Genomic DNA, 15,022 nt, shown 5'->3' with positions numbered 1-15,022 from the left:
GTTGCTATACATGTTATTCATTTGCTCTTCATTATGTTTAATTCCATTTTCCGCTATACTATTTGACTCTCATTACCAGAGTTCAAAGATTATTTGCATGTGCAGCTGTTAGAGTGCTCTAAGCACAGCACAGATTATTGAAAATTACTTCCATCAACTTAAAACCACATTTGTCTTCTTGCAATCCAGCTTCTCTCAATATATATATTCAGCATATAGGTTAAAAGTTCATGAAATCTTGGTAGGCTATAAATAGCTTCATGCCAAATAATATTTCTACAGCATCAGAGAGTGGAGAAAGGATGAGAGAATTGTGTCCTTGAGAAAAGCAACCACATTCTTTTGGGTGTGTTTAAAAAGGCCCTTTATTCAGTTGCTGCAAAGAGGAGGAAGCAGGAGAAGGAGCAGGAAATGCTTTAGGGTCAATTTTACATGTTGGAGCATCTTGACAAATAATGTCTTCTTGAAGCTTCTTGGGCTATAGCTCAGGAGAGATTCAGGCCTGCCAGCAATGGCTCTGCCAGCATGAAGTGATTTATGTAGGTTCTCACAAGAAGACTTCCAAATGATCAGATTACTTCCCCTTTCCTCTAACCATTGTCCTGTTTATACAATAATGTCTTTTTACTGGCTTGTAAAGTGATCTATAATCCCATACCTGTTCTTCAAGAAATAAAAGGGGCAGGGAAGCACTAGAAACTTGAAACAAAGCTAATTATCTCTCTCCATCTTGTTTCCACCAAATACCTTACAATATTGTCTGACCTTGTTTCAGCTCCATTGATTCCTTACTGCACCAATGATATTTGAAAGATGTTTCGAAGTTTACCCTTAATCATGGTCTGACCAAATCCTGTACTCTGGGACTAGTCAGAGTTTCATTTCTTTAAAAATGGATTTTCCTCTGATTTGCTCAGAAGAAAAAAACAGCATTTTGGTCCCTGAGGGGGGGGGGGGTTAAAGAAAAATCCATTGCTGGATAATACCGTTCTTAAACTCCATCAGAGTACCCAAAGAGTCCCCAATTTTTTATTTGGGAATTGTATTTAGATTTCTCTCTTATTTGTGGTCCTTGTTGAGGAAAAAAAAATGTGTTTTGTGGTAATACATTTCCATATGTGAAAATAAAATAGCTCTAATATTATTTAGAAACAATTTGAGAAAGACAGGAGAATTCTGAAGCTGGGTAGGGAGTAGGTGCTTTAACAATCTTTCTGTAGTAGCCCAAACTTTACACGCTTCCTATCTAATGTGACTGTCTACTTCAGCAGACAGAAAGTGTTATCTGCCTATGAACTGAACCTTGGGATGAAAGATGCCATGAAGATACATGTGTGCAATTTATAGAGGAATATAGGCAGTGGAAAAACATTAAGACCAACCCTTCTCCTCACATCTGCACACTGCTAATAGTAAATCTCCACCAAAGTTGCTTTTCTATAATGAAGTGTGTTTATGTGTGTGTCTGTGTGCACACACAAATGAATCCATGCTAATGCTGTAGAGTTAGACCTAAATGAAAAGCAGGTAAATATGTGATGAAATCTCTCTCCGGAAACTCCCATCCAAAGCTAGATAATTTCATTGCTGGTAAAAAAAACATAAAGGATGTGGTGTAATTTTAACTTTACTTCTGTCTGGGTTTTCAGTTTAAAAGAGGCATGTTCCTTCCAGGACACACTCTTCACAGCTCTTTTGCTCTGTGTTCCTCAGGGAATGTAGTAATTATCCATTTGCTCTCTGATGTCTATAATAAATGGACACAGCTGTGGTGAAACTGACAAGGCATTTTGTTAGTTTCACTACAGGGGAGGGCAGAGAGAGAGATGATGAAAAAAATGAGGTTGGGATGGGCTAGAAGCATGAATCATGAGTTATATCTGAGTCAAATTACAGGACAGTCTGGGTCACCATCCAGGGATTCTGGATGAACAGTGGCTTCTCCTGTGGTTGCTGAAGGAAGTGTATTTAACATGGAAAAAATAAATGGTAAATGATGGCATGTAGATTCAAAGAATTTTAAATGTCTGAGTGATGCTTAAGAAGAATGCTGTGTTCCAAAATTGCAACAAAGCATACATAGATGAACTGAGAAAGTATAACCTACCTAAGGATCTCATAGCTGTCAAGGCAATGAATAATAATTCTGAATATAAACTAGTAAAGTATTGGTGTATAACACACCAAATTTAGCTGTGATAAAAAAGAAACTAGGTAACTGATGTGGCAATATCAGGGAGGACAGAATGGAAGACAATTGGAGAACATCCTAAAGGTCTTAAAATCAAAGCTGAAAGATGATGGCATACACTGGCCATGGTGGTGCCAGACCAGAAGGCCTTGGATGACACTTCAAAAAATTGCCCATTGGCAACATTTCCATCTGTCAATGACAAAAGACACTCTACTTGGATCTGCACATATTGCATACTATACCAACACAATATAACATCATAGGTATCTGCTCAGGGTCTTTAGAATTCAAACAGCCAAGCACCTGTCACATAACCTGCCCCAGAAGTAACTATTGTCAATAATGGCCCCCCAAAAAAAGTCTGGTTAGTGCATATTGCAGTACCTGGAGACAGCAGAACAGAAGAGAAAGAACTGGAAAAAAACCAGATACAAAGACCTGCAAATAGAAGTAAAATAACTGGCAAAAGAAAGCAAAGATAGTACCTATAGTAATAGGTGCCTTGGATGCAATCCCCAAACATCTGGAGCACTACTAGAACATCATCCATACTGACAAAATTGTCATCAGTCAATGGCAAAAGGCAGCTTTTACTTGGAATAGCTTACGTCCTGTAATAATCCCTTTAACATCATTAGACAATAACACCTGTGTCACAGATTATTTTTAAACTATACCCAGTTCAAACTCAAAAGATCCACAAAAGCATTGGATCGTAGACCTGGATTTTCTATAAGGGAGATATTTTATTTTTAAAATGCTGTACATCTAAGACAGCGGTCCCCAACCTTTTGGGCACCAGGGGCCAGTTCCATGGAGAGAGGTTTTTCCACATACTGGAGGATGCATGATTTTGTGTGCTGCCTGCATCCTGCGGGTGAGGCTTTACTTGTTTGTGTGGACCGGTTGCTGGCGTGCTGCAGCCTGGTACTGGTCCACGGACCGGGAGTTGGGGACCCCTGATCTAAGATACAAAAGTGAAATATACAGATGTGTGAGTTGCTTCAGTGTCTATCATCTTACACTATATCCTATTTCTCTTACTATTGGTATTGCACAATGTTCACTATGCTATGCTATTACTTGTGCTTCTATGCTATATTATTTCTACTACCAGCATACTATTATCATAGCTACTATGCTACCATTACAAGTATACAACAGTATTTTTATGGACCCTGGTCTGTTTTTAAATCCTCCCACCTCTCTAGGATTTTCTTCTTTTGCTGTTTTCTCCTTTATTAATGGACAGCAGATAACAAATTGATACGTTTGCAACATTGGGCTGGGCTTCTTTTTCTTCTGGATCCTTCCACCTCTGTGAAGAAAACTTTTTTTATTTGGCTGCTTAAGCAGCTGCGCTGCTTTAAAAATACATCTCCACCCCACCTGTTTCAAGGTTGAGCTTTTTATAAGCAATTTTGCCATGCTGATGCTGGGGAGAAGGCTTAAATAAGAAGGAGAACAATTTTCTCTGCAGCCTGCTCTTCCAGGTCCTCAATAGGTGGATAAAAATGCCAAATCCAGACTAAATATCTGATTCTGCAAGTTACCATAATCATTTATTAAATATATATGTCACTGACACCCAGTGAATAATATCTAAGATTAACAGGACTATAATTAAACAAAGATGCCTAAAAGGAACCAGATGATCCACACTCCTCACCAGACTAATTATAGAACTCTCAAGGGGCTCTACTCTGTTGTGTTTCTCAAGGCCTCTTTCAGTTTCAAGAACCTGTGCAGTAGATTTAGCAAACTTTGAGTAGTTTAGCCTCCAACCCTATGACATTCTTCTTAGAAATGAGAGCCATTTTAAACCGACGTGCAAAAGATGATACCATTTGATATTAGATGAACTCTATGTAAATGTACAAGATAACTTCCATGTCACAGTTTTAGTTTGGGGAAATGAAAGACTTTTTAAAAAACACCTGCTAGTGGGATGACTCTATCTGATATGATTCAAAGTTTTCACAATCAGATTGGCATCCAATACAGTAGTATCAGCCAAATCTCTATAGTGACATTTAGAAATTTTATAGCCCTTGGCTGCAAAGAGAAAAAACAAAATCCACAGTTTATGCTGGCTTAATAAATGTATTATTGAGCTTACCTGGACTTGGTTTCTTACCTAAGCAGAATTTAGGACCAGGCTGCAAGAAGACATGTGGAATAAAGCTGAATAGATTCCAAATGTATTGAAAAAAATATGAAAAGAAATTGAAGAGGCACACACAATGTAGTCTTTATGTAATTGGCCCAGTGATATTTCACTGCCATGCGAGAGAATTACTGAAGCACTCTGTCATGCAGGAGTTTCAGCTATCTGAGGAGATTCAGTATCTACCATAGCAGTGTGCAATGGTGCTTGCATTCCCTTTTAATTATGGAGAAGGTGTACATGTTTCTTTCAATCTGTGCTGGTTCCTGAAAGACCTCATTATGACTGTCCCAAGGTCTTTCTTCTTTAACAAAGAATATTTACTGAAATCTTTCCTTGTCTATACAGGCTATAGTCAAACCATTGCAATGATGTCCTAGTGTGCACATTTGTGTGGATGTAATTTTTATTAAATGAATTTTAACAAGATAAAAATACTAATTTTAGAGAAGAAATAAAGGAAAACAATGAACAGATAAAGAAAAAAAGATTATAAAGAGCTGCCTTCTAACATTAACAGTGGTTATAAATGAATTTATATTTTACCCTCTTTTTCTTAAGGTTACATCATAATTTCCTTCTTTCCAATCACACTTTTTCTAATCACAAGTTCATTTTTTTCTTTCTTCAGCAAAAAGTCCATAGGGGGTTTCCAATCATTAATAAATGTGGTTATTGTTCTTTTGCTATAATCAAACATGTCAATGTGGCATTATCTGTTAATTCTACATCTTTACCAACCATTCCTCCATTGTGGATGTTTTATTTTTGTGCATATAATAGCCTTGCAGCAGTTATCATGTACAACTGGGTTTTTTTTTTTTTAAAAAAAAGCATGGGGCCCAAAGGTTGCAAAGGCCCTCTTTACTCAAGAGTAGTACCACTCTTGATAATTTTAGTATCATAAAGAGATAGAAGCCATCTCAGCTGTAGGCCTCCAGCTATGGAAAAACTCCCCCCCCCCCAAGATACCAGCATAGCAAGTTTTATTCATTCAAATTTTACCCAGGTATTTTACTCTGATTTTTGTGCGCTTACTCTGTGGTTTTATCATGGTGGTGTGATTTTCCTGTTTTAATTACTTTATCCTTACCTCATCTGTACAATATGTTGATAACTGAAAGGTTGAGTATTTTAAAGCTGTGATAATAAATATTAAACAAGCATCAAAAGACAGTCTTTGCTTGAACCTGTAATTCTACAATGCTAAATAAAGAAGCAACCTTGCAGGAAGTCCTGTGCTGGTATGTTTTGATTCCTAGGTGTTCACAGCTTCGTCCAAATGATGCTTTAGGTCTAACCTTGGCAGAATGAGGTTGGATTCAATTAAGCTGATGCAATTTCTTTTCTCTCTCTCTCTCTCTCTTTTTTTTTTTTTTTTTGTCTTTCTGAGGATGAGCATCTTCTACTCCTCCAAATGTGGCTGAATTAAAATTCCCCTCATTCTCCCATAAATCAGGATTCATTATCACGAAAGCTGCAACATTGCCTAGTTTTGCTGCATTGGGTTCTACTGCGCTACTTATTGTTTTTGGAAGAAGCCTTGAGACAGGCAAGCCACACCAGTCTCCAAACAAATCATTAAAAGCTATAATCAAAACAGCAAGATGTTCTAGATTAGGTTTGACTGAGCTATGCTGATGCTCAACAATTGACTTTATGGGACTAGAAAAAGATACCATAGTTGAACCAAAGGGTTATGTGATGTGCAGTGTGCTGTGCAGTTAAGACGTTGGATCATGAGCAGGTTCTAGTTGACTGTAATCCATGGAAGGTCACTGGGTGATTTTAGGCCAGTCATTCTCTCTAGGCCTAACCTATCTCGGTACTGTTATGGGAAAAAAAGTGGAACAGGGAGGGCTATTGTGCACTACTTTAAACTCCTGAAGCAATTTTTTTTTTTAAATGAAGCACATTGATAAATGTTCCAGTACTCTAAACAGATTAGCAGTTCAGGAAGTAGCAGTACAATATTTGACTAAACACTTTAATCTTGAAAGCTAAGCGGGACCGGATTTGCCAAACAATTGGATAGGAGACTGCCAGGGAATATTAAGGCTTATGCTGGATTAGAAGTCAAAAGACTTCCTGGAAGACAGTAAAGCCAAATGGATCCATAATGTTGCCAAGAAAGATACCTTGGTGCACTCATCATGCTTTTACCTTTACCTTGAACAGACAGGTAAAATTGACCTGATATTAACCAATCACCTTAACTCCAGGTTTCTACTCATCGGAATCAATTGTAATCTGTTAACATTTTCATCAAGGAACTCTCTTCTAATTCATTAAAACATTCTGTGTTTTGGAGCTTTTAAGAATAATACTCATGGGAAAGTACTATGTTATCTTTCTTGCCTCCTTCGCCAGGAACATTCTGACGAAGATATTATTTCTGTGAAATAGTCAAAATGTTAAACTAGCCAGGCTATGGGGTTGCGGACAGAGTCTCTTAGGTCTGCAGTTCCAAAACAGAGATGGGAAAGAAAGGCAATTGTGATTGTATGTGGAACTTATCAAAGCTTCCTCTCAAATGGACTTGGATCAAGAAACCTGACTCCCTTCTTTGGGGGGAGAGAAAGGCTGGCCTGGAGGCCTTTGGGAAGGTTTTCTTGAACTCTTGTTTAATTGTACACCACAGTAGTTCATCAGGATTGTTGATGCTAGCCAGACCCCCTTCTAGCGGTACTTCAGAAGATTGAGTGATGGCACTGAGGAAATTATACTGCAGAGCAATATGCTGACTGGGTGTTGCTAATTAGAGATAATTTTAATTCACTGTCTTCTCCAAGTGAATTAGTGCACGACAATGAGAAAGCTTTCACTGCTGTTCGAAATTATTACTTTTTTTTAAAAGAAAACAATGTGTGCATCACATCATATGCCAACATTGTGGGGGTCTGAGGATGCTTTCATAAGAAACTAACACCAATAGAATTATGTAGTCTAGTAAAGAGGTTCTTAGATTATGGGAAGACTTTTAAAAGACATTACTCAGTTGTTTCATAGATTAGCACTGGAAGTTATATTTCCCCTCCTTTATTCAAATTCAGATATCAGCCGAAAGGTAAAGGTTGGGGTTTGGGTATTTGGTTTCTTCCAACTGACAATTGTATTTGCTCCTGTCTGCTGGTTCCTCAAAATTTCAGAGGCTGTTATAGTAGAAATGGATATTGTCCTGCTAAAGAAAACTTCCTCTTCTTATTCTTTGGGTGACAAAGTATTAGTTACTAGAGAACTGTTGCGTTTAAGCTGCTTTTGCAAGAACTTGTAAGAAAAAGACCCACCTCTACTCCAGTCTTTTAATCTATCTTGTTTCATCTTATATCTCCATTTTGTGATGTCATTATTTAACCAAGCATTCCTGAACTTTGTGTAGTCCAGATACACTAAAATGCACCCCCTATCATTGTTGGCCTGCATGCATATATGTGCAAAAGGAGAGTCCCGTCTAATGAGTGTACAATGGATGTAACAAAGGACATTCTGCAGGTTCCATGTTCGATATATTTTTAAATGACATATGAAAGATTGAATTTGGGGGCATAAACTTGGGACAAACACCTTAATAATTAGTGCAGGATAAGAGGACCATACTGTGTATCTGTGCAAATAAAAAGGATCTGGGGTGCCTTGATGAATCACAAGTGAACATCAGTAACAATGAGATGCAACTGCAAAAAAAAGTAAACTGACTCATAGACTGCACTAACTGAAATAAGACATCAAGATCAAGAGTGGTGGGACAAGAAACAAAAGCTTTAAATGTCAATGAAGTAAAATTCAGTTGGACATCAGGAAAAAAAGCTTTGCCAACTGTTTAACAATGGATGAATAAAACATTCAACAATGCTCAACAAGAGAAACCAATTGCCTTAGGAAGTATTGGGCTCCCTTTTGTTAGAGATGTTCCAAATAGCTTCTTCTGGGAAAACTCTCCTAGTGGGTTCCTGTGCTAGGCAAGGGATTCAACTATAGAATCTCCCACATCCATTCCAACCTTTACAATCTAGAATTCTAAGAAACAAGAACATAATCCAAAAACATCTAGTTGGAAATAGGTTCCACTGAAAATAAGAGGTCTTAATTTCCCTCCTCTCCAATATACAGTACGTGAATCTTAACCTCGAAAACCTTATGCAAGTAGAGAAATGGGTGTTGCTATAAGTAGAATAATTTTCCACACTCCTTAAAAGTGGCTAAAAAAACCAGAGACAAGTATAGGATACTTGAAATTTGTCAGAATTCCTCCCTGGTTCCAAGCTGTAAGTGAATTATTGAACATCATCTTGTCTTCCTACCAGCCCCTTTTTAACATGGGGGGGGGGGGAATGGTTGTGTGGAAAGTCCAGAAGAGGGTTGGGAATGGCTGCACCCGGAGGGTCTATAGATAAAAGGCGTCTCAGTCCCTTTACTATACCTTGAACCCAGGGTGAACTTTTATTTAGCCATTAATGAGCCAAAATTAATTGTTCACAATTACATTATTTTTGTGCTGCTATTTGAAAATAATTTCAGCCAGACATGACAATATTTCTCAGAGGTCAGATGCCTGTAAAATACTGCATTTATCAGACTACTCCAAAGTCAGAATACTCTTGAGCATTACAAAATTTCTGCCCATGAGACTTGTTTGGGATATGAAGATAAAATGAACATAGTTTACCTGGAATGGACATGTGAACACAAAGAGCAATATTAAAAACATTCATCAAAAATATAAAACACAGCTATTACAAATAATTTAAAAGCATTTTCGCCCACCAAATGGTGCAGAATTGCCTATCTTATAAATAGAAAAAAGGAAATAGCAGTTTGCAAGCTGGATTTCTTGCTTGGTTAACCAGATTTTGGTTTTTTTAAAGGGTTCTTTGGTTTACAAGTGCTTTTCGGTGAAAGTTCAACTATTCAATTCAGCAGTTTCATTCAATCTGAAGAAATCTAGCAACTTCCATCATCCTTCTTTGCTTTTCTTCATTAATTTCCTGCATCAGCACAATCAAATCACAATCCAAGTTATTAAATCTTGTTTGTATTCCATGGTTATGCTCTAGAACAGGAAAAAAAGAGAGAAAATCAATGGAATAAAAGATAGCAAATATTTCTCAACAAAATAAACAATCATTTTTTTTCCTCACCAAAATCCAATACATGCCTATTGTATTTCCTTAGTTTCGGAACAGGTTGCATATAAGGCTTTCTCCTTAATTTATTTAGGGTTTAAATGAGATGACCTCTTAAAAATAGTATCAGTAAAGCAGCAGTTACTTTTCTGATCAGTTACTTACACAGTGAGTAAGAGCTATTTTCTCAGCATCATGAAGTGGTGGAAACGTATTTAGGTTTGACTGATGACTTTTACTGATCAAATTTGGCCTGCAGCTTAGAGATTCTTGATTGAGAGACTTCCCAATAGCAAAGTACTTTGGGAGTACTTTTTTCCAATCTGGTATGTTCCATTTGTGTTGGCACTCAAACTGACCAATGCATAAAAACCAATGCTGGGAATTGAGAGGTGGGGGTGGGGGGTGATGTTATGGCCTTAGGACATCTGGAAGGCATCTGACTGGAGAAGGCACTATTGTACTTGAAATTGATGAAACTCTGTGACACACCTGCTGCAAAGCACCTGAATTTCCACAGGCTTCTCAAATGACAGGGCAAGCCACATTCAGAGATACACAAAGGCACAACAAGCTTTCAGAAATAAAGGATCAAAGCATAATAGCCTACAGGGATCTCCAAAAGAACTTTCAACCCTAAGGATGATTGCTAAGATGTGTGTTTCACAATGTTCCATTAGTCTTTAATAAGCACCTTAGAACTGAATAAATGTATTTTAGAAATAAGTGTTAGGTTCTCTGTGAAACTTTATCACTTTACACTTATATCCCCTAAGAAGTCTTGCTCAAAGAGTCTATAACGTTGCTTAAATGTTAGCAGTTGGAAGATCTTTCTACCTTTGTGCACCTCCATTTTAATTGCATTATATTTTAATAAAATCAAGAAAAATGCTAAGCCAGAAGTATTTACCATAAGTAGCATTAATGGGGTTTTTAAAAAATTATCCTGCATCCCTTATTACAAGAACAATGACATCAGATCATTCTTCCTTAGTGGTTAAAGTTACAATTACTGATATAGTTTGTATCAATGAATCCCCCACTAGCACGATTGATTGGTTAAGAGGTTGATCTGTTATTGATTTAAGGTTGCTGCATTTCTGGCTACTTCTATAGATCACTTCTTCTTGTTGTTGTGCCATATCTGTTATCTGACGTTGGCGATCATGTTTTTATCAGCAGTGCACGAAAAAATGATGCTGAGTTTTGTCCAAACCAGTCCCTTAAATTTTGAAGCCACAATGTTTTTCTTCTGCCTGGACTTCGTTTGCCTTCAATCTTTTCCTGGAGGATTAAATGGAGTATGCTGTATTTTTCTGGGTGTCGCATCACATGTTCGAAATATTCTAATTTTCGTTTTAGACAGATCACTGCCTCCTAGCAAAGTTGCTAATTGCAACATTGGTGACTTCATCCTGCAGTTCCATATGCATTCCTAGAACTAGATGCTATACGTGTTGCCCATTACTCTAGTTCAGTGGTGGCGAACCTATGGCACGGGTGCCAGAGGCGGCACTCAGAGCCCTCTCTGTGGGCATGCGCGCCGTCGCCCCAGTTCTATAAAACCTGGGGTTTTATAAAACCTTTTCGCTTTAGGCCTCCACCGCCGTGTGCAAAAAAAAAAAAAAAGGTTCAATCAATCAGTCAATTTCAACTTCTCGAGGGAAAAAAAAAGATCTTGCAAAGTTGGAATTGATTGATTGAACTTTTTAGTCCCACCCAGTCTGCTGTTACCACCGCAATGGGCCACGCCCACCCAATGGGCCACACTCACCTAATGGGCCACACCCACCTGTCACCCGATGATGCATAAGAGGGTTTTGGGTTGCAGTTTGGGCACTCGGTCTCTAAAAGGTTCGCCATCACTGCTCTAGTTACTCTAAGAGACAGAAAGAGAACACATTTCCTGAAGAAGTTAGAACTACTTCAGTGGCTGCTTGTAGTCCATTTCCATCCTGCTTCCCTTGTATTAGCAAAGCATTTCCTCTCCAGGTGACCTTTAAATTTGTTAAAACTAAGGCTGTGCACCCATTACAACTGCTTAAAGCAGCATCTTTTCCTGCAAACATGCAGCCTTGGTAGAGCAGTGCAAATCTGGGGAAAGATGTAGTTGGTTTAGAAAGTTGCTAATATCAACTCCAAAGCATCCTTTTATTTTGTCTTCAGATCTGAAGCAATGCAGAGCCCTCACTATGACGACTAGGAATTTTAAACACAGTAATCTTGAAAAATTGGAAGTGCATGTATATAACACTATATTTGCACATTTCCATGTTTGTCAGAACACGGCTTGCACATGGTAAAAATGCTACTTTCAGAAGTGATTACAACAGTGGGCTATAAGGCTGCACTACAAGATCATTTTTAAAAAACAGCAGGAAGGTTACGAGCAATTCTTCCCTTGAAAAAAACACTAATACGTGATCCTGCAGCTTGGATCCTCAATGTTAAGCTAAGTTTGCCCATCATACTAAACCATGGTTTACAAACGTCAGTGGTGAAGTAAAATCAAACATGTTAATTAAATCAATCTGAAATTCTATCTCTCCAATAATTTGCTTTTTAAGTGGATTTATCATCTTACATTTGCAGAAAAGACAAACGATGTTTTTTCTTAGTTTCCTCTTTGAAGGATAGCAGTCTAAAATTCAGAGTCATCTTGCTCACAGATAAATTACTGTGTATCTCAGTTGAGGTGTGAACCGAACCAGCTTTAACACCTTATGTAAAAACAGCCACTGCGATTTGTTAACCATGATTTACCTAGCATTTTGTTCCACACTCTGTACAGAGACTAGCCCAATTCATTAGCAAACACACTAGGCTTGCAGCTCACTTGGATAACAATGTCCATTCCGTCTAGGCAAGAAGCCAGCTACGAGAAGCCCCTTTTTGCAAAGACGCCTTTCAGTTACGTTTCTTCTCTGCTCTCTTAAGGAACCGAAACACTCAACCTTCTTGACTCAAAGAAAAGCCGACGGCTGGCAAGAGAATAAAGGAGCGACGGGAGGGGGGGGGGTTTCGCATAATTGAAAAGGAATCATAATTGAAGAGGAATCAATCGTCATGCCGCCAACCTTTCGAATCTTTTCCGGACGCTCGTCCGCAGCCCTTTGGGAACCATCTACGATTCTACGTCCTCTCACCTGGGCTAGGCTGGCCCGCGGGACTGGCCGGGCGCGGGGCTCAGGGCGCCCGAGCCAAGCGCCGGTCGCGACTGCCCGCCGCCGCCTGCTCGACGGCCTCCTGCCGGCTCTTGAAGTCCTGGATGGCGCGCTTGTTCTGGAAGTCGATCAGCGCCATGGTGATGGAGGCGTTCCAGCAGCTCTCGCCCGGGCACCGAAAGTCGATCTCCTTGCGGTCCGTGGTGACGATGGTGAAGTAGACGTACTTGCCGGTGCGCTCCACGCAGTCCACCTTCTGGATGGAGCCGAAGCGCAGCTCCTTGGCGCGGGCCCTGCCGCCGCCGCCGCCGCCGCCCTCGGGCGAGAAGAGGCTCAGGCTCTCCTTGCTCAGCACCACCTGCTTCTTCTTCCACAGCTGGAAGAGGCTGTCGCTGCGCTTCTCCAGCTCGCCCTCGCGGATCACCTCCGACGCCGGCCCGCCCGACGGCCCTTTCATTCTGCCCGCGCCCGCCGCCCGCGCCCGGCCCGCTCTCACCGCTCCTGCCGCCGCAGCACCACTCGGCGAGAACGACGCCGGCTCGCCCGCTCTGTTGTGTCGGGTGCCGGTGCTGCGCGTCATGCTTACTGCGCGAAGAGCTCCCTTTATGGTCTCGGTCGGCGTCTCCACCTTCTCTTCAGCCTCTCCGCCCACGCGGTCGCCCGATTCCCTGGTGCCAGACGGGGCTCCTCCCTCCATTCTCAGACCGCGTTCTTTAACCCACGCTACGGATGGCGCCCCCTTGGGGAGATTTGGCCCGGCGAGGCGGCGGGTTAAAAAAAGGAAATGAAAGGCACTGCGAGATTTGCGATGATCGGCGCTAAAAGGAAGGACGAAAATTTGACGGAAAGATCGAATGTGAATTTCCGATTTTTTTCCTCACGAGTACGGACAACTGCCCTACAGCCTGGCAACCAAATACACGAGCTACATTTACTCAAGAGTCTTACTTTCGAGGCGAAATGAATCGAGTTACTTTTGCAGGTGCTGAAGTTATTATGGCGGCGCATTCATGCGTGCAAGAAACCATCAGTGCAATTACCAAAGGTTCGGAGTTCAGAATGCAAGATGGGAAGAGCTTTATCTTGTTATTTTTTTTATTAAGGAAGTATATAACAAAGAAACGACATTAAAGTCACACTACAACAAAAAGTTCAGAAAAGAGCAACTAACATGATCAAAGGCCTGGAGACTAAAACATATGAAGAACGGCTGCAGGACTTGGGTTTGGCTAGTTTAAAGAAAAGAAGAAATAGGGGTGATATGATAGCAGTATATGAGTGTTTGAGAGGCTGCCACAAAGAAGAAGGGGTCAACCTATTCTACAAAGCACCAAAGGGCAAGACAAGAAACAATGATTGGAAACTGATCAAAGAGAGGAACAACCTGGAATTAAGGAGAAATTTCCTAACAGTAAGGACAATTAACCAGTGGAACAGCTTGCCTCCAGAAATTGTGAGCACTCTATCACTGGAGGTTTTTAAGAAGAGACTAGACAGTCACTTGTCTGAGATAGTATAAGTTCTCCTGCTTGAGCAGGGGGTTGGACAAGAAGACCTCCAAGGTCCCTTCCAGGTTCTGTTCTATTCTATTCTATTCTATTCTATTCTATTCTACTCTACTCTACTCTACTCTACTCTACTCTACTCTACTCTATTCTCAATTAAAAAGGCCGCCAGAAGAGAAAGAACCAGAACTTTGTATCTCCTTCGACACCCAAAGTGATAAAAGGAAGTAAAGAAGAAGAGGTGTAACAAACACATAATAGATTAGTGATTGGGATGCAGGAAAGAAAGTGGATTGTAATGGGATACCCAGCTCCTGATTTATGCATAGTTCTTGGTTGATACAGAATGAACTTAGCTGGTCTTGGAGAGCTGAGCACAGTGAGCCTTGTGGGACAGGACTTGATCTGCAAAAGCCTGAGATACTGCAATTGCCTGCGTTAGACAAGGGTGATGTGAACCCAAGTGAAGAGTTCCTTCTTGCATTACACCGTAATCCAGAAGTCCAACTCACTCCCCAGCAAGAAAGGTCATTAGTTAGGTAAAATGGGCATTATTGTCCGCGTGTGGAAGCATACATTTGTCCATTCACAAAAATGTTCACATATGTTTAGGCATATATGTATAAATAGAAATGTTACATTTATTTGAAAACCCCAGTACTTGGAATTCCATTAGTTGCAGACAATAATAAGAAACGAAATAAGCAATAATAGCAGATTACAAAATAATGACAAAATAGCAGAAGTTTGTCAACTGCTAGAAACAGATGAAACAAGCATTAAGACAAAAACCACACAGGAAAAATGAATTCACTAGGTCAGGGGTAGGCAACCTTGGCTCTTTTATGACTCGTGGACTTCAACTCCCA

General features: G+C 40.0%; 1 protein-coding gene across 2 annotated transcripts; it reads right to left on the bottom strand.

The window, feature by feature from the left end:
- Positions 1-5,173: 5,173 nt before the first annotated feature.
- Positions 5,174-13,243, bottom strand: LOC120311361 (pleckstrin homology-like domain family A member 2). 2 transcript variants are annotated; one of them, XR_005557597.1, is made up of 2 exons: positions 12,562-13,243; positions 5,174-9,411 (listed from the first exon to the last, which is right to left on the bottom strand). XR_005557597.1 is itself a non-coding variant. In XM_039350759.1 (2 exons), the coding sequence occupies exon 1, from the start codon at positions 13,226-13,228 to the stop codon at positions 12,671-12,673; it is 558 nt and encodes a 185-aa protein (XP_039206693.1). In that variant the 5' UTR covers positions 13,229-13,243; the 3' UTR covers positions 5,174-9,411; positions 12,631-12,670. The 2 variants fall into 2 exon arrangements, 1 of the variants encoding a protein (XP_039206693.1); XM_039350759.1 differs by having other exon boundaries at positions 12,631-13,243.
- Positions 13,244-15,022: the final 1,779 nt, after the last annotated feature.

The sequence above is a fragment of the Crotalus tigris genome, unplaced genomic scaffold (genome assembly GCF_016545835.1).
Source record: "Crotalus tigris isolate CLP2741 ecotype Arizona unplaced genomic scaffold, ASM1654583v1 scf7180000018354.2857554, whole genome shotgun sequence".
In the NCBI taxonomy this organism is placed as follows: Eukaryota; Metazoa; Chordata; class Lepidosauria; order Squamata; family Viperidae; genus Crotalus; species Crotalus tigris.
The sequence above is the reverse complement of the archived record's forward strand: the minus strand, read 5'-3'. Positions and strand labels throughout refer to the sequence as shown.

What these genes read in the sequence shown, in the direction of transcription:
- LOC120311361 (XM_039350759.1), bottom strand. Translation starts at nt 13,228, where the DNA reads ATGACGCGCAGCACCGGCACCCGACACAACAGAGCGGGCGAGCCGGCG.